Raw genomic sequence first — 25,398 nt, 5'->3', positions numbered from 1 at the left:
TGATCCATAAAACCTTTTAAGAAAGAATGATCCTGATTTATGAGCAGTATTAGCTCAAAACAATGACAAGTGGTGGAGGAAAAAACAAATTTGCAGAAAATTTGGCATGAGAGCCAAGTAAGCCATGTTGTTTCAAAAGCATTTAAAGAACAAAAGAGAATAGAAAACAGACCAAAAAAGGGAAATATTTTTCAATATGTCTTTAATAAATTTTTCATCAGTCACAATGAAGCTACTACCTTATGCTGTCACTCCCCCACTAGATTGTGAGCTCCTTGAGAGTAGGGACTATTTGTTGCTTCTCTTTGTATCCTCAGCTCTTAGCACAGTGCCTGGCACACAGAAGGTGCTTAGTAAATGTTTTTGACTTGGAAAAAAATAAAGATATTTTGCTGTTCTAGTCGTGTCTGACTTCCCATGACCCCATTTGGGGTTTTCTTGGCAAAGATATTGGAGAGGTTTACCATTTCCTTCTTCAGCTCATTTTACAGATGAGGAAACTAAAGCAAACAGGGTTAAGCGACTTGCCCAGGATCACACAGCTAATAAATGTCTGAGGCCAGATTTGAATTCAGGTTTTCCTGACTTCAGCCACTGCACCACCTAGCTATCCCATACAAGATACAAACAGTGTAAAACATAAGTATTCTTAAAGAAAAGGTACTCGCTGGTGGAGGGAGTAGATCTGGAAACACAATATTTGAGCTTAGTCTTGAAGGAAGCTTGAAGGCAGCTACCTGGCTAAGTGGATAGAGTGCTGGGCCTGGAGTTACGAAGACCTGAGTTCAAATCCCAAATCAGACACTTACTAGCAGTGTGACCCTGGATAAGTCACTTAACAAATTCTGTTTGCCTCAGTCCACCAGAGAAGGAAATGGCAAACCACTCCAGTATCTTTACCAAGAAAACTCTATGGAGAATACTGGCATTCTAAGGTCCATGGGCTCATGAAGAGTTGGACACTGAACAGCAACAACAACTCGGAAAAACAGGGAAACTGAGGGAAGATGAGGGAGAACATTACAGTCACAAGGGACAGCCAGTGCAAAGACACAAGGAACAGCAAACAAACTATCACAGCTGCACTGTGGCATGCACAGAGGGCAGGAAAGTGTAATACAACTAGAGAAGTAAGAAGTGGCCAGGCTGTGAAGAGGCTTGAAATACCAAATAGAGGATTTTATGTTTGATCCTAGAGGAAATAGCCATTGACATTTGCTGAGCAGGGAGGTGACTGACACAGAACCAAGCTTTAGGAAAGTCACTCTGGCAGCGGAATAAAAGAGTCTGGAGAAAGGAGAGACCGGAGGAAGGGGAACCAATTTGAAGGCTATTGCAATCATCCAGGCAGGAGGGGATAAAAACCTGAACAAGGGTGGTGGTTGTTTGTGGAGAAAAGATGATGTCTAGACAAGATGTTGTGAAGGTAGAAATAAAAGATTTGGCAATGGGTTGGATATGGTGGGGGGGAAGAGGGGGTGGGTAAGTAAAAGGAGTCCAAGATGATCCCAAGCTGGATCTAGGGCAGCGGTGTCCTCTGTCTGCAAATAGAAGTGCTGCACCCGAATGTCTGTCTAGGGCTTCTAATTTAAATAATAGGAATTTTCAAGCCTATTATTTTAACAGAAAACCTCTGAGGTAAATGATCTCTCTATTTTATAGATGAGGAAACTGAGCCTGAGGTTGCTGAACTGGGATAAATCTTATTATGTAAGTCCATAACTATATGTTATAAAAAGACAGACTTCAGCAATGTTGTTCATGTGCCATTCAAAAGTACAACAGATTATTCTTTTCCTTTCCTTTCTTTTTCTTTTTAAAGAAAGAAGGGACCCTTTAGATTTCAACCACAGTAAGAAGGAATTTTCCTTTCTGAACCAGATAGACAAATGAGTAAAACACTATGAAAGAAGATCTTTTATTTAATTTCAAATTCATTCTTTCAAATATTTTGAGTCATTATTAAGTCACTGAGGTTCAGTCATTGTACAAGTTTGCTGAAGTTATCAGTTACCCAGAGATAAGTTAAGTCAGTCTCTCTCCCCAGCCCCCCTATAAAAAGGTGCATTTATAGAATGATTGCACTTATGGTAAAATGTACACTGAAGTTGTAAGAAACCTGGATGCATTCAGCCACCCAGTCCAGAAAGCAAGGAGCTTTCACATACACATAAAAACAAATTCACAGAATTTTCCATTTGTCCTGTACAATGTGCATCAAATGTATCAAAGTTGGCCAGTTTTTCAGGGCACTTGACCACCTAACACTGGATCATTCAAAAGGTAGTGTCAACTCGTTCAGAGGGCTGGTTTTAGGGCCCTGTGTTCTGTTTGTGGGCTCTTCTTCCTGAAAATAATATTTCTGATTTCTAAAAGTAATGAGAATATAGCTTCAAGCGTTCTATCAGTCTAGAGTATGTAAGGCTATATCCGATGGGGCAACAGAGATGTTCTTTCTTCTTCCGTGTGGAGGGTATTTTGGGGTTCACACCTACAATTTTTTTAAAACAGAGAAAGACATTACAATGTTTATTTTTTAATGTATATTTTATTTTCATAAAAGATCTTTCTTCTTTCCCTCCCAACTCCACCCCGCCCAATGAGAAAGTAATACTTTTTTTTTGTTTGTTTGTTTTTGGTGAGGTAATTGGGGTTAAGCAACTTTCCCAGGGTCACACAGCTAGTAAATTTTAAGTGTCTTAAGCCAAATTTGAACTCAGGTCCTCCTGACTGTAAGGCCAGAGGTCTATCTACTGTGCCACCTAGCTGCCCCTCTAATGTTTCTTAAAAGGAAAAAAGTGAGTATTTTAAATTGCATCCAAATGTTTACTTGACAAGTACTCTTGCCACGTAATATGATTTCATTTTCTTGTAAGTGAACTGACTCTAGGAATATGGCATTTAAAGTTATACTACTTTCATTCCCTCAAATAAGAATTTTAAAAGGAAAAGCTGATAGTAAATAATGCAATATAAAGTAAGCATAACCAAGAAAAAAAAATACACAAAAACTACAACAATGCAACACAACTGAATCCCATGTAATTATAATGACTAGGCCTGGCAATTTGAAAGGTTGACAAAATGTTCTTTAATCAATCAACGAGCATGGGTGGGCAACTATACTTGGCAGAAAGACAAACAGCAAATAGTTTTTCCCTCAGAGACTTTACATATAAGAGTTTGTTCAAATACATTTAAAATAATTTTAGGGGGTAGGTACTAGCAGTTGAGGGAGACCATGAAAGATTTGACGGAGGAAGTGGTGATTAAATTGGGGAAGGTAGGTGGCACCATAGTCCGAACACAGGAAGACTGTGAGTTCAAATCTGACCTCACAGACTTCCTAGCTGTTAGGACCCTGAGAAAGTCACTTAAGTCTGTTTGCCTCAGTTTCCTCACCTGTAAAATGGGAACATGAGAAATATATTAAATATAACTATAAAATGGGGAAAATAGCACCTGCCTTGCAAGGTTGTTATGAAGATAATAACTGTAAAGCACTTAGCACAGTGCCTGGCACATATTAAATGTTAGATTTATTATTATTATTATTATTGTTATAAGTTATTAAAAGAAACTAGGGACTATGAGAGGCGGAAGTGATAAGACCATGCATGTAAAGTATAAGGGATAGCCCATGCAAAGGCATGGAGAAAGGAAATGGAATGTATTTTATGAAAGACAGCAAGAAAGTTGGGCTGGATTCCATAGTACAGGAAGGGGAGTAGCTTATAATAATGCTGGCAAAGCAGGTTGAGATCAGGTTATTAAATGACCCAACAGAAGAGTCTGTAATAAGCAGAAAAATAACTCTGCCTTCATTCCCAGAGGTGGGGAGACTTTAATTGAGGCTACTGCATACCCTGTCAGGTAAAGTCCATTTGTTTGTTGGTTTTGTTAAAACTACTTTTCCTTTTTAAGACTTTGCTAAAGAAGGCCTATTGATTTGGGAGGAGGGGAAGAAACATACTTGAAAATGAATGTTATGGAAAAACAAACAAAAAAATCATCAATAAAGAACAAATAAACCAGAAAGAACAGTTTAAAGTACCTTTTTCTTCGCCAGTGCTCCACAATATAATACAGTCCCATTGACAGTCCCTTTAATGGAATTACAATAGCTGGTTAAAATCACTTGTACGATACGCATGTATTTTTATATGAAACTGTGAATTTCTATTACATAGTTTTCAAAATATATTCAAATTTAACCAAACAGTACTAAAACTGGGCTGCTCATTTGTGTGCCTTCTGAAATTCTTTTGGGTTCTCATCTGTGCATTTTTTCATTGAAGTTCTTTCCTTTTTAAAAATTTGAACTTATTTTCCATAAGCACTAATATAACATAAGAGAAAAGACTGATTACTTACAGAGATTAGACCCCAGAGTCCTTGTACAGATGCAGCCCACTCGAAACCAATTTTTTCATACAAAAATCCACCCAATGTTGGTCCTATGAATGCTCTAAAAAACAAATGGAGAAAACAAAATGTATCCCCAGAAAGCTGCTTTTTTAAGTTAAAAGACCCTCTAATTCTTTGGAATTATGCTTACATGCTAATTTAGTTGAATTGCTGAAAGAAAAATCAAACAACATTCGTTTATTAGTCAAATGTAGGACTTGAGTTAAGGACTTGAGTTCTACCTCATAGAATCTTAAAAAACTTAATTCCTCAAAAGCTGAAGCGATAGTTAGCACATATCTTTTATATTTCTAATCCATAGGTCTACAAGCAGTATTTTTTAATTATGTAATTTGTTTCAAAGAATATCTATCATGTTAGGTATGGTAGAGTATACAAATGGTAGCATGAAATATGGTCCCTGACCTCAAAGGATTTATAATCTATTTTCACACAGCCATGAATTGTTGTTGTTGTTGTTGTTGTTACGGCATGTGATTGAAGTTCCAACAGGTGCTATAGGAATTCTGAGAAAGGAGACTTCAATGTGGGTTGGAATAATTAGGGAAGGTCTCATGGAAAAGGTGAGGTATGAGCTGGGCAGAAGGGACAGAGGAGGTCTTTGGGAATGGATGTGGAAGGAACAATGTGAGCAAAGAAGCAATGTGAGCAGGAATGTATACCATGACATATAACAGGATAACAGCGAGGAAAAAAATCAACCTGCTTAAAGCCAGCTCTGAATTGGGAAATATGTAAAGTTGGCTCAGTGGACTGCTTCTAAATTGCAGCTGCGCCATTTGGATCTGTATCCTATAGGTGATAGGGAGCCACTTTAGGTTTTTGAATAAGAGGAACTGTCACGATACCCAGAGAATTTTAGAAAGATTATAATTTGGCAGCTGTGTGAAGAATGGAGTATGGGTGAGAACTCGGAGGTGAGGAGACCAGTCAAGAAGTTATTGTAGATATTTTAATAAATAAAATATAGAACTATTAAGTTGAATACAGGGTTTATTTTCCAAGAAGCTTGAAACAAGAATATATGTATGTGTATAGACACACACAGATAGGTGTCTATAGACAGTATGGTGTAGTGGACAGTGTTCTGGGCTTAGGATTAGAAAGATCTGAGTTCAAATACCACTTGTGACCTATGACACTTAGTAACTGTGTGATCTGGGCACTTCACTTCCCCTCTTTGCTTCAGGTAATTCCCATGGGTTTGTCTCCTGGTAGGGAGGGAGTTCTTACATTGGGAGCTCCTCAGGCTCATAAAGCACAGATCCTTTCTTGAACTACTGTTGTATGTGTGTATACATACCCCACAAGATTAGAGAAGAAATTATGTGTGTTTAAATATGTGTATATATGAATATATTAAAAAGACTATGTCCTGGAACTGAGTCATTAGGCAATTGGCATGCATTGCTTAATAAATCCATATGCTTAATAAATCAATAATCAATGAAGCTTGAGCTTTTGTTTTCTCAGTCATTTCATCTTTCAGCCACCACAATTTTTGGCAAAGACAGCCAGGTTGAGACAGAACTGTGACTCTTGGGCTGCCAGTTTTCAGAAAAAACTACCTAGAATTCTCTGGTTACCAAGACTCAGATAAGGTTTAGGGTGTAGTTATACAATAAGTTTACCCCAGGAGTGGGGCGATGTAGTTTTTTCCCCCAGGAGAGTAGTTAATAATTAGATTTTTTTACTTAGGAGAAGGGGAAGTTTAGGATGAAGTTTAGGTTAAGGATTTCCCCGCAGGGATGGAAAAGAATTATGGATTCCCAGAGTAATAAAATACTAGTGGGTTTCCTCTTGGATAGATTTTTGGTAGCATGGCAACAGGGGATGCTCCTGATAGTTACAGGAATGAATAAACAGCACACAACTGATTTATGTGAGATCTGACATAAATATGTAAGAGATTCAACTGGTAATTTGTTTTGGTCCTAATTTGGCTCTTTTTATTACTGTAAAGTAAAAATGATTAAGGCTAGTAAATATGTTTGTCTTATCATTTTGTCTGTTTTTGTTTTTTTGTCTTGTATTGTGTTTAGTGTTATTTGTAGATCCTGCTACCTTGAAAGATTTCCAAGGGGAAAATGCTGACAGCCAGAAAAAAACTGCTAAAAAGCTAGTCAAAGAGTTTAAAATGCTGGGAAAGAGTAATGAAGTTTTATACTTAAAGCTGTTGTCCCAGTAAGCAGCATTAGCTCCCACTTGAGGTAAAAGATCAGGTTTTAAGGAGGGAAAAAAAACAAAAACAAAAAAAAAATCCAAAACAAAACAAAAACCCTGCAAGATATTTCTCTCTGTCTTTTCAGTTGTAGTCATATTGGAATTACAAAGATAAAGTCATATAATCAAAGAAAGGAAAACTTTTTCCTAGTTTGTAGAACTGCTAAAAATATCATAGATTTTAGAGGTTTACAGATTAAAGAGATCAGAGATTAATCATTTAGATTGCATGGGAGTAATTCCAGGAACTCACCTCCTTATCTTTGTTCTATCTGATAAGGCACTTAACAGAAATTTAACATAGGCTGAAATATCTTAGTGAGTTTTGAAGTACCACTCTGTAGAACTATAAAAGTTTCAGGGGTAAATAACACTTAGATCACTTTTCCCCTGAAGATTGATAGAGCTATATGTTTTAGTGTAATGAAGGCAGCTAGTTTGAAAATAATCCCAGAGTGAAGAAAAAATATAAGCATGCAGTTTGTATTCTATAGCCACCTCTTGTTAACCTTTCCTTAACCATGAAAAGAAAAAAGCTTGTGTAAATTAGGGAGCAATTTAAAAATGAGTAAAATTTAATTAAGGAATGGAAAAAGGTCTGTGAGGAGGGACCCCGTTAGCCCCACCTCCGCACCCTAACTATGAGATCCCACTTCTGACCCCCGTTCCAGATCAGGGACTTCCTGAGCCTCCCATCCCAACTCAGAAATTCCCCTCTGACTCCCAGCCTAGCTTAGAGACCCCCTGTGACTTGCCCCAGTTCAGAGACCCTCTCCCTTGACTTTGTTAATTCTTCTCATCTCAGATCAGGTTTCCAAATAAAGGTGCTGGACAACACCAACAGCAACAACATGAGCAACAACAAAAAAAAAAATGCTGGAAAAATGCATGGAGAAGATAAACCTGAGTTATATCCCAGTCTCCAAAATTTATTAACTGTATGATCTTAAGCAAGTTATCTCTGTTTGCCTTAGTTTCCTTATCTGTACAGAGGAAAATAATAATGGTACCCATATCCCAATACTGTTGTGAGGATCAAAATGATATAATGATTGTGAAGTGCTTAACATAATGACTGGCATATGATAAGCACTATGTAAATGTTGATGATTATTATTATTTCTATAATTAGTGCAATTGCATACCAGGTTTTAGATGTGATTAATATAAAATACCAAAGGTAATAAGATTAATGATTTTCTGCGTAAGATAATTTAGAAATGCATTCGGCTAAATTGACGTCCTCTAACCGGTAATTAGTTTTGATCCATATTTTAAATACATGACATTGTATGTGCTGTTATTGGATTTCTAAATTCTCTTTACTGTGATATTTGGAAAACCATTATATCAGAAATACTGTTAAAACAATATTTTTTTTTAATCTGGATGCTGTTAGATTATGAATTGAGCTTTTAAAAGAATGTGATAGAAACTGATATTTGAAAACAAATATGTAATGGGATATATTTTGTTTTAAAACAGATAATAATAATGTTTACTAAAATGTTGAGTTTTTATTTGAAGATTTTAGATATCATTTACAATAATTATGAAAACATATAGAGTGGTTTAAAGATGTAACTTCAATATATTAACATGAAGTCAATTATCCGTCTGAAACCCCAGAATGTGGTTAATTTTAGTTTATAAAGAATAAATGAAATCTAATTATTAGGGAAACATGAGACGTTAATAGTATTCAAGCCCTAAGTTGTGTTTAGTGAAATGTTGCTATTTGAAGTAATGACTCTTGGGAATTATATTTTGTTTTGAGTTTTGATTACAGGGATGGTTGTCTAAATTGCAATGAAGCCAGTAACAGAAAATGGCACGTGCTGCAGCTCTAGAACTGCTATAAGTGGATGCTTGTTCCTGGGAAAAGTTGAGGGCACAGTCTTGGTGTGGCCTAAGCTAGGATAGTCTTGACTCAGTTTCCTTATTTTGCTATTTCCTTTCTGAACAGGAAATTTCCCCACCTGGTTAATCCTGAGCCTGGATTTTGATACCCTGTGACAACATGACACAGACACATACAGATTTGGAAGGGACTTCTGAAGTCGTCTAGTCTAACCCCTCTTTTTAGAGGTGAGGAAACTGAGGCCAAGATGGGGAGGAGGATAGGAGCAAGTATTTACTTGTTGACTGCCTACTACGTGCAAGGCACTGTGCACTTCACCAATAAGAGACATTAAGAGATTTGCCCAGGGTCACACAGTTATTAAGTGGCAGAAAGCAGATCTAAATCCACATCCCCTACCTTCCACTGTTCCATGATGCTTCTGGGAGGGGTTTTCAAGAGTCAAGGGATTGAAACTGATACATCAATTCTTATATGTAAATCTTATACTGCTAGCACAATAAATCTTACATGAAAACTCCAACAAGTATAAACATAGCTAATTCCATAGGAAAATAACTTCTTACCCAAGTGACCACATTGCACCAAAAAGCCCAGACACAAGTCCCAACGTGCTTAATCCTTCTTCAAATCCATTTTCACTGGAGAGAGAACAACCAAACATTTATTAAGCATAAGTGTTGGCAGCAGCTGGAGAGAGAAACACAGTGACAAGAAACGTTCCCAGTGTGTTGCATCAAGGAGTGATGCTAGGAGTGTTTTGGACCTTTGTTTCTGTCTGACTTCTCTGGAATGTATTCCCAGTGATGGGATCACTTAGGGGACGTGCACAATTTAATCATTTTTCTTGACTAGTTCAACCTGATGTCCAGAATAGTTGAACTGATCTGTAACTTCAATGCAATGTAATGTGTCTGTGTACCTGTTTTCCTATAGCTTCTCCACCACTGACTGTCTCTTTTTCTTATATCTTAGCCAATTTGCATGGTATGGGATGAAACATCAGAATTGTTTTTAATGAATATGTAGAATTATTATAAGGGAAGCAGGAAGATGATAGCATCTGTGGGGAGAAACAGGATATAATTCCTATAGGAGGTCATTCTTGACCCAAGCTTTGGAGGAAATTAGGGAGTCTAATTAACAGAGGGGAGAAAGAAGGACATTCCAGGAATGAGGGACAACCTGTGGAAAGGTACAGAAGTGACAGATGAGATGCAGTATAGAGGAGGATCAAGTAGGGCCAGTATGGCTGAGGAGAGGGTATAAAGGAGGTCAAGAAATTGGAACCAGATATCAAAAGGCTTTAAAAGCCAGAGAGTAGTTTATATTTTATGCTAGAAGAAAAAGGGAACTGATGTGTTAATAAGTACTTGTGGCTGAATTTGAACTCAGGTCTTCCTGACTCCAGGCCCAGTCCTGTATCAATTGTACCACCTAGCTGCTGAGATACAGTGCTAGAATGGGAATCTGGAGGAAGACCAGAGTTTAAATCCAGCCTCAGACCAAACACTTACTAGCTGTGTGACCCTAGCCAAGTCACTTAAACCCTCAGTTGACTCAACTGTAAAATGGGGTTGATAATAGCACCTAACCTCCCACAGTTGTTGTGAGGACCAAATGAGATCCTCTTTGTATAACACTTAGCACAGCACTTGGCCTATAGTAGGTGCTATATAAATGTTTATTCCCTCCTCTCCCTGCATCTCCCCCATCCACTGTGCCACCTAACTGCCTCAAAGTAATCTGTGATGTAGGACTACAGTTCAGGAGAAAGAAAGGACGAATATCCAGAACTAGGAGTCAGCTGCATAGAGATGATATGTTCAACAAAGCTGAATCCATTAACACAGATGATATCATCAAGAAAGAGACTAGAGAGAGAAAAGGGCCTTTGGGTCAGGGCCCTAGTGTTCTCCTGGGCAATGGAGTCAGACATGGATGATGTTCCAGCAAAGGACATTGTCCTTCTGCCACTAGCAACTTCTGCTTTGTGGTATTCTCTACTTGTCTATGTTCAGTCCATACAGAGTCTTGTGACTGCCAGCATCCACTGGCATCTGGGCCACTCTCTTTTCATTCTCAAGGAATCTGACACTTGGCTAACAGTCTTCTCTATTCTGCTCCCTAGCCTCAAAGCTTGAGGACAAATACTCATGTTATCCCTGTGAACTGCCTGGCCTCTCAGTTTATTAACCTCTGCGCTTCCCATAACCTGTATCGCCATTTTAGTCCTATGCACAGTGGTAGTCAAACATTAAACCTCAACATCACCCAAACTCCATGATCTTGATCTCTGAAATTCCTTTCTGTGATCCTTATCTCCTAATCTTTCATCTCTCCCTCTGCTTTACTCTTTTTAAACCTAGTCTCTCCATTCAGCCCTTTCCATACAGGCCAATACAATTTTGTTCTAGCCCCACTTTCTTCCTTTGACCCTAAAGTCAAGAAGTTTAACAATATATTGCTGGCCACTCTTTATTCCCTTACTCCCTTACCCTGCTAGTCTTAGGTCATTCCACTCTCTTGCTATCCACGTCCTTTGTTCAAGTTGCTGAATGCTACATGAAGGCAAACAATACTGCTGACTGGGTCCACTACAAATATGTTATCTAATCTCATTTGGGCCCTAGTTGATGAATGAAATTACTTTTTAAAAAAATGATATCTTTTGCTTTTTCCCATCTTCATTATAAACATATCCTTACCCAATGGATCATCTCTTACAGGAAAAAAATAGCTCAGCAAAATGTATCAATTAAGGCTGATAATATATCCAATATTCTAAAACCATAATCCCTCACCTCTACAAAGAAAGGAGGAAGGTATTTTTTTTTAATCTTCTTTGGGACCATGCTTGGTGATTAGACTCACATGGCATTTGGTTTCTTTGATTGTTGTTTTTTCTTTCTATTTACAATATTGTTGTCATTATATGGTTTTCCTGGTTCTGCTTATTACACTGCTTCAATTCATATAAATTTTCCTGTACTTCTCTAGATTCATCATATTAGTCTTCTCTTTCAGCAGAGTAATATTTCATTATATTCACACACTGTAATTTGTTCAGTCAATTCCCAAATCAATAGGCATTTTCTTTGTTTCTGGTTCTTTGCTACTACAAAAATATTATTATCTATATTTTGGTATGTGTGGACCTTTCTGTCTTTGACTTTGTTGGGGATATATATATCTATAAGTGGAATCTCTGAGGGATATGAACATTTTAGTAACTTTTCAAAGCATAATTCCAGACTGCTTTCTAAAATGGTTGGACCAATTCACAGTTCTACCAACAGTATTTCAGCATGACTGTTTTTCCCCTGTGAGTCCGTCACTGACTATCTTCATCTTTGCCAACTTTAGGGATGTGAGGTGAAAAAGTATTTCTTTAATTTTATTTCTCTTTTCATTAATGATTTGGAGCAACCTTTCATATGGTTATTAATATTTTGCAATTCTTTTATTCTTTAACTTCTGTTTTTAAAATTTTGGGTTCCAAATTTTCTCCCTTTCTCCCCCCACCCACCCTCATTGAGAAGGCAAGCAACTCAATACAGGTTATACATGTGTAGTCATGCAAAACACTTCCATAGTAATCAATAATTCTTTTATTCTTCTCTGAATGACTATCAAGCTTCCTGAAGCAGCTCTTTCAAACTCCACCCACCCCACAAATCCCCAGTGCTACCTTCTTTTTCATCAAAAATCTCCATCTATCTTCAGTAAGGAAATGCTTTGTAAATGCCTTCACTTTCCCTATTCCCCACCAGCATCTCTACAGCTACGTCTCTTCTATGCTGCTTAGCTCCAGTCAGAGAGGAAGAAATGGGTATGGTTTTGGCCAAGGCTAACCTCTTCTTGTGCAGTTGATCTCACTCTCTTAAGGAGCTTTGAGTCATTGATGATTTTCTCTTTGTCTTCTTCAAACTCTCATTATCTACTAGCTTCTTCCCCACTGCCTATACAAACATGTTTCAGGTATCCCTTATTCTTAAAAAAAAAAAAAGCAACAACAACAAAATACCCAAGCCTTCATTGAACCCTTGAGAAATCATCCTCTTTCTCCCTTTGATCACCAGAGTGGTCCACAGTCATTGCCTCATCTTCCTTCTGCCCACTTACTTTTCAATTCCTTGTAAATTGGCCACTGCTCTCTCAGATGTTAGTGATGATCACTTAATTATTAAATCTATTGTTCTTCTCTTAGTCCTCATTGTTCTTTCCTTTTTCGCAGCTCTGAACATTGCTACCCCTTCCTCTGAGATATCTATCATCTTTGCTTTAGTGATACTGCTTCCTTCTCCTTCTATGTGATACCTCCTTAGTCTCCTTTGCTGATGCATCATCCATCCCATTTCCCACACTCTTAAGTATTGCCATCTCCCAAGAGGCTCTTCTCTCTCTGTTTTCTCTCCTTTAATGATTTAGCTTATTTTTCTTTAGCTTACAATTACTTCTGGGTAGGAGATTTCCAAACCAATATAATTAACCCTCCACTCTATAGAATTCCACTAATATCACCAAATGCTTTCCAGAAATCTCTACCTGGATTTCCTGTTGGCTCAAATTCAGAATGCCTAAAACCAACCTGTCTTCTTCCCTAATTCTGTTGATGTTACCACCATCTTTCCATCATCTAGATTCTAAAACTATCACCCTTGATTCTTCTCTCAATCATACCCCCTACCCTCCATCTCATCAGCTGCCACATCCTGCTGACTCTACCCATTCAAACTTTCCAGTCCATGCCCTTTTCCATTCATACTATCTCAACTGTAGTACAGATCTCATCACTCCTTCACTGGACTGTTGTTTATACTTCAACAGATCCATGGTCCCCCCTACGTGAGGGCTCCTAGCACCAGAGCAGGTCCCTGCCCTATCTGTACCCTTTCATTCTCTATGATCCTTATTCTTGCTCTTCCACGAATGCTTCACAGAGCGATTGCCCAGCACACTCGAGGCCTCCTTCTAGGTGTTTTGATACTTCACAGACACCAGGGCAGTGCCTGGGCAGTACACCCGTTGTTGTTGCTCTTGAGTTGGTTCAGTCATGGCTGCCTCTCTGTGACCCAATCTGGGGTTTTCTTTGGCAAAGACACTGGAGGGATGCGCCATTTCCTTCTACAAGTGAGGAACTGACGCAAACAAGGCTAAGTAGCTAAGGCCAGATTTGAACTCAGGTCCTCCTGACACCAAGGCTGGTGCATTATCCACTGTGCCACTTACCTGCTCCAGAATTATCCCTCCTCATTTCACAGAGGATTAAAGAGTTAGAGCTAGGCAAGACTCAGCAGCATCCTACTTTAACTTCCTCATTTTAAGTCTTTCTCATAATGATGATTTGAGACGCCAATTATGTAGACAAGTAGATAGCACAGCAGATAGAGCACCGGACTTAGATTCTGGGAAGATGTGAGTTTGAATCCTGACTCAGTCACTTGCTATTTATGTGACTCTGGGCAAGTTACTTGATTTCTCTCAGCTTCAGTTTTCTCATCTGTAAAACAGGGATATTAACAGCACCTACCTCACAGAGATGTTGTGAGTATCAAATGAGAGTATCAAATGAGAGTATCAAATGTAAAGCAGAGATAATATATGTAGAGTGCTTTTGAAATGCTATTGTTATTATTGTCGTTGTTGCTGTTAATATCATTATCATTAAAAAAACTGAAGCCTACAGAAGATATGTGATCAAGGTCATATGAGTAGTATCAGAGATAGGATTTGAATCCAGGTCCTGACTTTAGAGTCAGTGCACATTCTGTTATGCCATGATGCCATCGCCAGCTCATCGCCTCTTCTAATTAAATAGTCCTTTAGTTCCATACCTTATGACATTTCTTGAGTATAAGTGATAATTGGAAAAATGTGGCAGGCATATATTCATTGCCTTGTGGATCACCTGTAACTCTGATGCCTCAGACAGTTCTAAGATATATAACGATGATGCACTGCTGGAGAAACATTTATGTTGCAACAAAAGATGTGTCTTTGTGCTGGTATTATTAAAAGCCCTGTTCAGTTTCTCAATAGCCTCTAATTTATCTCTTCTGCTTCTAAAATTCACACGGTTGTCAAAATAATCATTCTGGGGGAATAGGTCTGTCACTCTTCCTTTCAAAAATCTTCAGTGACTATTTATTGTGTATGGGAGAAAACATTAACTCTTCTGTCTATCATAGAGCACTAGACTTGAAGTCAGTAAGATCCAGGTTCAAATACTGCCTCAGACACTGACTCTCTGTATGACTCTGGACAAGTCACTTGACTCACTTATTTGAGGCTCAAATGTCCTCATTTGTAAAATGAAGGGACTACACTCAGCGACCTCTAAATTGCTTCCAGCCCTAAATCTATGATGGTGCATCATGAAGAAAACCATAATTTATGCCCTAATATAAAATTCAATTATCAATAATTTCTAGGATCAAAAATCCTGAAGGTTTTAACGTGATCTTTTATCTTCTATATAGTGTTTCTCCACACAGTGAAACTAAAGAAAGTTTCCAACACTTATTATTATCTCAAATACACAGATCATCTAATCAATTGAATTGATTACTTACTATGCACAACTGAGTACCTCTGGGAAAGTTGGTATTATACTCATTCCAGCAGAGATGCCATTCACAACCAGTAGTAGGACTAACAGCCAGAGCTGACTGCCAGAAAGAATTGAGGGGGAAAAAATTAATGTTTTAAAGAAAACAAAAACTTAGTAGATTGTGCTAATGAGATCAAAGTCACAAGTTAGTTAGCTTCACACAGAGAAGAACTGTTGTTGGCTACTGACTCCAGAAGCCATGTCTCTCTCTAGCAGAGATTCATTGTAATCACACTGGTGTGATGGTACCTGGCAGGAAAGGGGAATGCCTGAGAATGTAAACGTCAAAGGAACCATCACTACTACTAAAAAGATATATAAGCATATATACCCCATTGAAACCCAGTGATCTCCATATTCCAAGAGCGGCCCATTTGCCTTACTTAGCCCCACCTATCATATTTCCTTCCCTTCTTTCTGTCCTCAGGTCAGTTCCAACATCTTTTGATGTATAATAGGATAACTGTACTGCCTTAATGGGTATTCCTTTCAGTCTTGTTTCTCTTACAGTATCTCCGGAAGCCAGGTATATAGTACATCTTTGCCATACCTACTCAGTATCTGAACTTTGTATTAACAAATGTATTTTGCAGTAGTCCTTTTGGCAAAGTTTGGACCGGTTGCTGTGCTAAGCTGAGAAGAAAGTCACTCATGCCACCTCAAAAAGCATCCAATTCAAGCTCACTACCACTGTTATATTTACATTATCAGTACTTAAAAAAAAGTTGCTTTTAAAGGATAAATGAGAGCAAAAGTTACTAGAGTTGGGTGAGTTTTTGTTTTTCTCAAAGCACCAGAACTGTTTCCTTTATTTTGGCACGCAAACAAATGAAAGTTAGCATCAATATTTTGAAATGAAGAAGAGATTCATGGGTATTACAAGCAACTTTTTTATCATCTCCAACTCTTTCATTTATTCTTAGTAACTCAGATCATTTAAGAAGTTCAGATGCTTGTGCTTTGAGTAATAAGGAAGGGATGGCCAGCATTCTACATGGCCCCAGCCCCAAAGGTAACTCACTGATAAAAAGCAGGTGCAACTAAAAAAATGGATCTCAGATTAATTGCAGTAAATTAAAGACTTCTTAATGATACTTACACAATAATTATGAGAAAAGAGAAGAGAAATTTTACCTTTCAATATGCAAAATTGGAACAGGTCCTAAAAGCATAAAACATACTGCTGTTATTATGTTTCCAGAAACCAGGAGCCATTTCCTTAGGTACTAATAAAGAAAAGACAAGGGCCAGATGAAATATATAGAAGTAAAAACTTTTTACTAATAGAGTAGCATAAGTTAAAGGCAAGACAGTATATTTACAAGACTCAAGTAAGCAGAAAAACCAACTTCCCTTTCACTTTGAGAAAATAAACGAATAGTAAACTGAATGAAGGTGGGGCCATATTTGTGTGGCTTTCATCAATGACAATCATCATCATAATAATAATAACAACATATATGTGGCACTTGCTATATGCTTTAAAATTATCTCATTTTCATCTCAAAGAAAATGGTGAAGGTGGGAGATGAAGAAAAGGCATTTGTTTACTTATTATACAAACTTGCTAATCTTAGAGATGCCTTTTGAGTTATGGTTTCCAGGTAGGTAATAAAGATTCAAAATTAAAGGAGAATGGCATTTATATACCAATGTCTTTATGAAATCTCACCTCAAAAAAAAGCTACTGTAAAATTAGAAGTGAGGCATGAGGTAGAGAGAAAAGGATCTCTCCTATAAAACTACTAGTTTGCCTCATGCACATACTTGAAAAGAGGCTAAACATTACGAGGTAAAATAAACAAGAGATTCAAACTCCTTTCTTCTTAATAAAGCTTCAGGGACCACTATAAGCAGTACTGAACAATTATCTAGAAATTTTGAGTATATTAAGAGTAAATGCAAATCCTGGTTGTGGGTAGGAATAGGAAAGAAGGAAGACAAGCAACAAGGGCTATAAAAACCCAAGATTTGGACACTAGCATCTTCCCCTTTCAACTAACAGTTTAGTTGAAGTTAAGGAATGGAAGTGACATTCAGTGATTTCACATACTACCAATAGCTATTACTTTGGTCAATTCCTTCTCCTACAAGTAAAATCCAAATTTTGTGTGCTCCCAAAATTAAAATTCTATGTTTAGGTCTACTCTTTCAAAATCTTGAAATGAAAGAATAAAAAAGAAAGGAAGGAAGAAATGAAGGAAGGGAAAGAGGGAGAAGGACAGAGAAAGAGAGAAAGAAAGAAAGAAAGAAAGAAAGAAAGAAAGAAAGAAAGAAAGAAAGAAAGAAAGAAAGAAAGAAAGAAGAAAGAAAGAAAGAAAGAAAGAAAGAAGAAAGAAAGGAAGGAAGGAAGGAAGGAAGGAAGGAAGGAAGGAAGAAAGAAAGAAAGAAGAAAGAAAGAAAGAAAGAAAGAAAGAAAGAAAGAAAGAAAGAAAGAAAGAGAAAGAAAAGAAAGGGAAGGAAGGAAGGAAGGAAGGAAGGAAGGAAGGAAGGAAGGAAGGAAGGAAGGAAGGAAGGAAGGAAGGAAGGAAGGAAGGAAGAAACAAACTGTAGCCAGGGATATGTTATTGGTGTTTTATAGCAGAAAATGTGAAAACACAAAAGTAAATTCTTAAGAAGAAAGAAAGGGTCAGCTAGGTGGCACAGTGGATAGAGCATCAGCCCTAAAGTCAGGACCACCTGAGTTCAAATCTGGCCTCAGACCAAACACTTGACACTTACTAGCTGTTTGACCCTGGGCAAGTCACTTAACCCCAACTGCCTTAAAAAAAAGAAGAAGAAGAAGAAACAAAGAATACTTACTGGAATTTTGTCACTTAGTAGTCCAAAGAGAGGTGAAGAAATAGCATATGATAATGCTAGCCCCAGAAATATGAGCCCCACATATCCTGCTGATAAATTAAACTGCAAGAGAAATATTGCACTGAAGTTATGATTAAGTCATTGATCTAAGACAGGGGTTTTTTTTACCCTTCAGGAGTCTGTAGGTGGATTTTAGGAGGGTATGGGAAAACAGTTACATTTTTATTTTTAGTAACCTCTAAATGAAACTTCCCTTTAATTAAGAATTTAAAAACAAAGCATGTTTCTGAAAATGGGTCAACTGGCTTCACAGGATTTGTCAAAGGGGGTCTATGACCCCCCACAAAAAGGTTAAAAACCTCTGATTGAAATAATATCCCTCCTTTCACCCTTCCACCATTTGTCATGCTCTATTCTTTAGTAAGAATCAACTAATAAAATTAAGACCCTTTCTTATCATACTTTCTAATTCAACTTATACAAACTCCCCACCCTCACCCCCACCTCCCCCCAGCCCCATTTAAGTAATTCTCTTTCTACTTGTTGGGGCCAGTAGAGAAGCAACTTGGAACTGAAAAAAGAACACCAAAGTAGGTAAGAGTCTGAAGGCTTCCTTCTTAAGCTCTGGGTGCTTCTCACTAGCCAGGACCTGACAGGTCAGTAACCTCTCTGGGCTTCAGTTTACTCATCTATGAAAAAGAAATAACTATGGACCCAATGAGATATCTATGTGGAATCCCTTTGAAAACTGTAAAGCACTATACAAATGTAAAACATAGTTTAATAGTTTAGCATTTTAAATGTTTTCTTAGAGTGGATGTTACTGGTTTCACCTCCTCTTCCCCGCCCCCCCCCCCGAGAAACTGAAGTCTATCACTAAGCAAATATATTAGGAAATAGTATTTAAGACAGTTCATTTTTTTATTTCTAAGAAGTTAGGCTTTTAGAAAAAATCACGGTAACAGGATACAAGAGCTTGAATATGGTGCTTAATCATCTAAATATCAACAAAATATTAATAACTAAGTCAATTTGGCCTCTAAGTTAAACCAGTTATCAGTACTAATTATTTCAAATTATTTTAATGGATCTAACGATTTCATGAATGTCAATACTCTCTCTATCACTGCAGATCACAACCCTTCCAAACCTTCTCATCCTGTACAGTCCTTTTCTATATTCTCTCTCCCATAGATACTGCACAGAAAATTTATCAAACATGTACCACTGAAGCACTTGGACTAGGCCTTAATGTTATCATCTGATGGCCATCTAAAAAAGATTTTTCATCTAAAAAAGATTAGGGATTATGCTGCTACCCAGGTAGTTTCCAAAGTCACTTTCTCCTTCTAATAGTTGTCTTTCCAGTGGAAGTGTTATGTTTTGTAAAACACTTTTAAAGTTTGCAAAAGCCCTTTAAGTACATGATTTTTGAACTTCACATTTTACAGATGAGGAGACTGAGGCCCAGAGAGGTTGAATGACTTGCCAGTAGTCCCACAAGTGGTGTCAGAGAGAGAGTCATCCCAGGTCTTTCTTGACTTCAGAGGCAGCACTCATGCCACTATACCAGAAGAAGTAGAGAACTTGGAGTTCCAGAAAAACCTCCTGCTCTTATATCCTTCATGGCCATTTAAAGGCCTTTCCTAAAAGCAGAGTAGAAGGCAGCTTATAGTTATATGCAAAATTGAAAATGTTTATATGAATATGACTTACTTTATTCAATACAAAGAGAGACAGTGTAGGATCCAAGAAGTCAAAGCTTCCACTTAATGAAATGATGACAAATGATAGCAGTCCAATCTTGGGTAGAGTAACCAGTTTCCAGAATGAGTGTTGACTAGGAGTAGAATCTACTGAGCATAGGAGACAATAGGAATAACTCCTGGTAATTTTAAATTTAACTTTTAAAACATTATTAATAATTTATTTTTATGAACATCTTTATTTCTCAACATATTTCTCCCTCCTCATCTAAAGATCCAATGCTATTAATTATAAAATGGATACCTATGAGACTTGGTAGTCTTCAAGCCCAACTTCCTCATTTGAAGAAATGAGTTCAGAGAACTAAAATGACTTGTCTAAGGTCACATAGTTACTTAGTGACACAGCTGGGACCATACTTTCTACAAACTGGAAAAGACTCTAAATTCTCACTTATTCCCTACTAGCCTTTAGAGAGCACATAACATTCCTAACCAGCTATAAGAATTACTCTCTTGGTTTGATAAGTAGTGATTAATGAATCAATGTCAACCCAGAGAAAAAGCTTCAGTGTCATGCCCTGGGATCTAACCTTGACTTTGTGTTGTCCAAATCTATTATCAATGGTTTGGATGACAACTCACTTGCAGATGACCCAAAGCTGGGAGTGACAGACAGTGAAGGCACTAAGTGGATGAAAGTCAAGATACAAAGTGTCTCTAAAGACTAATGTGACCTTTAGGTCCAAATCTAAAATGATTACACTTATTTCTACTAAAATTTAAGGCGCACACTTAAAACAAAAACAAAAAAAACAAACACCAAACTTGTCTACACAAAAACAGAAATGGAGACAACACTTCATGTGAAAAAATCTGGAGGCATCAGTGACCTTAAAGTTCAGTATGAGTCAACAAACAACATGACTTAATAGTTAAAAAATATACAATTTAAAACTGCATTGAGAGGCATACTGCGTAGAACAAAAGAAGAGTCAGTCTCTCTGCACTCTACATGGATTAGAGCACATCTAAAATATTCTTCTGGTTACCACATTATAGGAAAGGCACTGGAAAACTGGAGAAGGTCCAGAGATGGTTGACCAAGACAGTAAGAGGAACAGAAAAAACCATGTTATATGATTGGTTGAAATAACAACATGGCATATGAGAGAGTCTCTTAATCATGATTTCTGCTAGGCACAGGAGTGCATTTGTTCTATGAAGTTCAGATTCAGTCAAGCGGCTGCACTTGAGGACCTCGAGGGCCACATCTAACCTCGAGGCCATAGGTTTCCCACCCCTGTAGGGCATGCTAGATTTGAAAGCAGGAACATTCCAGTACAACAGAACAGAATGTGGGGTCACTAGGTTTGGGAAAGGATGGGATGCCACCATGTGGCTAAAAATGGTGCCTGCATTTTTAGAGAAGCAAAAGGCAGGTATATTTAACCATAGAATTAAAACTCAGTGTTTTTGAGTTAATTTTAAAATTCAAATGTAAATTCTGGACTGATATTGAAGAAAATTTAGCTAAAATCTTAAAATTCAGCTAATGATATTTATTATCTGGTCTATAATGAACTCTCTCTCTGTATATACCCACACCACACGTGTGGGTGGGTATATATATTATATATATTTATATATACATATTATATATATATATATATTTAATGTATGTATGCATGTATGTATGTATGCTAGAATAAGGACATAAAACCCTCTCCCTTAGGAATCTTAAAAATGTCATAAGGTTTAAAGAGAGGGCCAAAAACAACAACAACAACAATACAAACCCAAACCCCATCAGACTGCCATGACCGCAAATAAACAGAATAAAGAAATTAAACATATAACACTAAGAACTTGCTGTATTGACTTAAGGGACTAAAGGTATATAATATTAACCAAGATTATTTCAACCCCTTTTTTCTAAAATCTTCAATCTCTGCTTCTTCACTGGCTAATTTATTTCCCTCTTCAAAACAGACATAAGTATCCTCTATCTTGGAAGTTTCTTTTTATTTTAGTTTGCCCTCTGGCTGTTATTATTTTTCCCTCTTTTCTTTCCACAGGTAAAACTGCCCTCAAGTGATTTCTAGATCCCTCCACTTTCTCACTAGTCTGTTTAGCCCAGTGAAATAGTCTGTGCTCCTACTCTACTGAAACAGCCTTCTCCAAGTACGGTGACCTTTTGGGATCTTTCTTGTCCCTTCTCTTTACCACCTTGGAGATTTTATCTATTGTCATGGTAGGTCAATTCAGCATCATGTAGAAAGGCAGAGGTATTGTGAAGAAAGCAATGGGCTTGAAATCAGGAAGCCTGGGTTCAAATTCTGCCTTGGATTTGACTTAAAATCTGGATGACCCTGGGCAAATCATCCTCTGATTTTTGGTTTCCTCACATATAAGATGGAAGCACCACCACTATCTACCTCACATCTCTGTTAGACATTGTGAGAATATACTGAGGTAATTTATGTAAAGCACAAAGTAAACCTTGTTCAGAGTCACATGTGTAAGACTGTAGACTTGACTCCAGTCTTCTTGACTGTGAAGCTGAATCTCTAACCACCATGCAATGCTGCCTCTTTATCAACGATTATTATTAATTATGGTATCACATGATTATATAACATATAGTAATATTAATAATAATAAGCTTCCAAATCTAAGGTCAACCTCAACTTTTTTCCTGAAGTTTACTCCCACATTTCTACTGTCACTTTGATGGTAGAAGTTTTTTTTTTAATTTTATTAATTTATTTTGATTTTTCAACAATCACTTCCATATGCTTTTGAGTTTAAAATTTTTCTCCCCTTTCCTCCCCACCACCCTCCCCAAGATGGTGCACAATCTGATATAGGCTATACATTTACCTTCCTATTAAACATATTTTCACATTAGTGATGTTGTAACTAACAATTAAAACCAATAGAAGGAACTATCAGAAAGAGGAAACAAAACTCAACAGAAGAGAAAAAAATAGCAATTCAACTTCCATAGTTCTTTCTTTGGATGTGGATAGCATTTTCCATCACGAGGCCCCTGGAGATGTCTTAGATCCTTGCATTGCTGAGAAGGGTTAAGTTTATCAATATTAGTCATTACATAATGTGGCTGTTATTGTGTACAATGTTCTCCTGGTTCTGATCACTTCACTCAGCATCAGACCATATAAGTCTTTCCAGGTTTTTCTGAAGTCAGCCTGTTCATCATTTCTTACAGCACAATAGTATTCCATTACATTTATATACCATAATTTGCTCATTCCCCAATTGATGGGCATCCTCTCAATTTCCAATTCTTTGCCACCACAAAAAGAGCTCCTATGAATATTTTTGTACATGTGGGTCCTTTTCCCATTTGTATGATCTCTTTGGGATGCAGACCTACAAGTAGTATTGCTGGGTCAAAGGGTATGCACATTTTTTATAGCCCTTTGGGCATAGTTCCAAATTGCTCTCCAAAATGGTTGGATCAGTTCACAACTCCACCAATAATGTCTTAGTGTTCCAATTTTCCCACATCTTTCCCAATATTCATCATTTTCTTGTTTTCTCATGTTGGTCAATCTGATAGGTGTGATGTGGTACCTCAGAGTTGTTTTGATTTGCATTTCTCTAATCAATAGTGATTTAGAGCTTTTTTTCATATGACTATAGATAGCTTCATTTTCTTTATCTGAAAACTGCCTGTTCATATCCTTTGACCACTTATCAATTGGGGAATGGCATATATTCTTATAAATTTGACTCGATTCTCTACATATTTTAGAAATGAGGCCCTTATCAGAGATACTGGTTATAAAAATTCTTTCCTGGTTTTCTGCTTCCCTACTAATCTTGGTTGCATTGACTTTGTTTGTGCAAAAACTTTTCAATTTAATGTAATCAAAATTATTCATTTTGCTTTTCGTATTGTTCTCTATCTCCTGTTTAGTCATGAATTCTTCTGTTCTCCATAGATCTGATAGGTAAACTATTCCTTGCTCTCCCAGTTTGGTGACAGTATCAGCCTTTATATCTAAATCATGAACCCATTTTGACTCTATTTTAGTATATGGTGTAAGATTTTGGTTTATGCCTAGTTTCTGCCATACCCTTTTCCAGTTTTCCCAGAAGTTTTTTTCAAAGAGTGGGTTCTTATCCCAGAAACTGGGGTCTTTGGGTTTATCAAATAATAGATTACTATAGTCATTGACTACTGTGTCTTGCATATTTAACCTATTCCACTGATCCACCACTCTATTTCTTACCCAGTAGATGGTAGAAGTTTTCATCCAGCAGTCCCATTATCATATTTATCATTTCAAAACCAAAATTAATCAACACTGTATAGTGAGGGAAAGAATATGAGGTTGAGAATTAGGAAACTTTGATTGTAGGTGATTCACTAGCTTCTAACTTTGGAAAAGTCACTTCAGTGTCATTTTTTTTTGTTTTTGTTTTTTTCTTTTACCCTTTCATAGGCAGTTGGGGTAAGGTGACTTGCCCAGGGTAACATAGCTAGTAAGTGTCTGAGGTTGGATTTGAACTCAGGTTTCTCTTGACTCCAGAGCCAGCACTCTATCAATTGTGCCACCTAGCTGTTCCCAGGCTTTGTTTTCTTATCAAGAAATAATGAATTAGAATTGACAGGGGATCCCTAACTCATAGAATATAATATTCTATTAAACATTCAAGGTGTAATATTGATAAACATACAAGTTGTTTACCATAGATACTTTCCCTGCATCTTTTCCACCCTTTATGGTTTTCAGGGATGAAAATAACCATAGGAATGGCATCCTCTCCCCTGATCTGTTCTGTTCTAGTTCTTAACTGTTAGTATTCCACCAGGTGATGAACTGTTAGGGAAAATAAAAATTTCTTCACAAAAAGGTATAATCATCATTAATGATTCTATAAATGAAGAAGACAAATTCCAGTGACATTTGTATTATCAGAAACTCAGCTACCGGAGATAATCTGCTCAGGTACCGTACTATCAGCAGGCTGATGCCCTCCTCCCCTCCAATTTGCTCCCTCAGCAACTGATTTCTAAGACCCTTCCAGCTTTAAAATTTTTTGAGCCTGCTGTCAACATCAACCCCTCCTCCTGTTTCCTTGTCCTTTATTCCTTGCTACCATTGACCTACTTCAAGCTGTTTGTAGCTAGCAGAAAACCACTCCACTATTTTTGCCAAGAAAACCCCAAATAGGGCCATGAAAAGTTGGACATCACGAAAAGTTGGACACGACCGAAACAACAACAAATGACTGTCTCCCAATAGTTTTCCTTTCCACATCCCAATTCACACTGCCAAATTAATTTTCAAAGAAATATCTCCTTCTTCATGACATCCCCTGCTCAAACACCTTTCACTATCTCCCCACTGCCTAAAGGAAAAAAGCCAAACTTCGTAGTGGCACTCCAGGCCATCTCCTTCATTCCAGCCGGAGCTCAATTCAGACTGCCCCACACACATGCCTTGTTTCCTTGACTTTATTCATGCCATTCCATCACTTGTTCTGTGCTCTGTGCCCTATTTTCACCCATCAACAGATTATATCCTTCAAGTCTCAGTTGAAATTCTACCTACTCCATGAAACCCTCCCTGATCACTTCTGCATCATTATTGCAACCCTCTATTATTAAACAGTTTATAAGCATATGCCCCAATGAGTATTTTTTAAAATAAAATATAAACATATACTACTGTACTAATAATTACATAAATTATAAAACTTACCAAAAAAAGGATGAGATAAAGATAAAG

The 25,398-nt window shown here is 37.3% G+C and overlaps 1 protein-coding gene across 2 annotated transcripts in view; it reads right to left on the bottom strand.

Moving 5' to 3' along the window:
* Positions 1-1,894: 1,894 nt before the first annotated feature.
* Positions 1,895-25,398, bottom strand: part of SLC18B1 (solute carrier family 18 member B1) — a 41,813-nt gene continuing 18,309 nt past the window's right edge. Inside the window, exons 7-14 of one of the 2 annotated variants that reach the window (XM_020987092.2) lie at positions 19,644-19,783; positions 17,928-18,029; positions 16,260-16,351; positions 15,088-15,183; positions 9,079-9,153; positions 4,375-4,468; positions 4,055-4,104; positions 1,895-2,491 (exon numbers count right to left, since the gene is read on the bottom strand). In XM_020987092.2, coding sequence (XP_020842751.1) covers positions 2,425-2,491; positions 4,055-4,104; positions 4,375-4,468; positions 9,079-9,153; positions 15,088-15,183; positions 16,260-16,351; positions 17,928-18,029; positions 19,644-19,783 — 716 coding nt within the window. In that variant the 3' untranslated portion in view covers positions 1,895-2,424. The remainder of the gene's footprint in view (positions 2,492-4,054; positions 4,105-4,374; positions 4,469-9,078; positions 9,154-15,087; positions 15,184-16,259; positions 16,352-17,927; positions 18,030-19,643; positions 19,784-25,398) is intronic. The other variant, XM_020987093.2, reaches the window with a different exon arrangement.

This window comes from Phascolarctos cinereus, unplaced genomic scaffold (assembly GCF_003287225.1).
Source record: "Phascolarctos cinereus isolate Bilbo 61053 unplaced genomic scaffold, phaCin_HiC Scaffold_5;HRSCAF=322, whole genome shotgun sequence".
NCBI classification, from domain to species: Eukaryota; Metazoa; Chordata; class Mammalia; order Diprotodontia; family Phascolarctidae; genus Phascolarctos; species Phascolarctos cinereus.
This window is presented reverse-complemented; position numbering and strand designations above follow the sequence as displayed.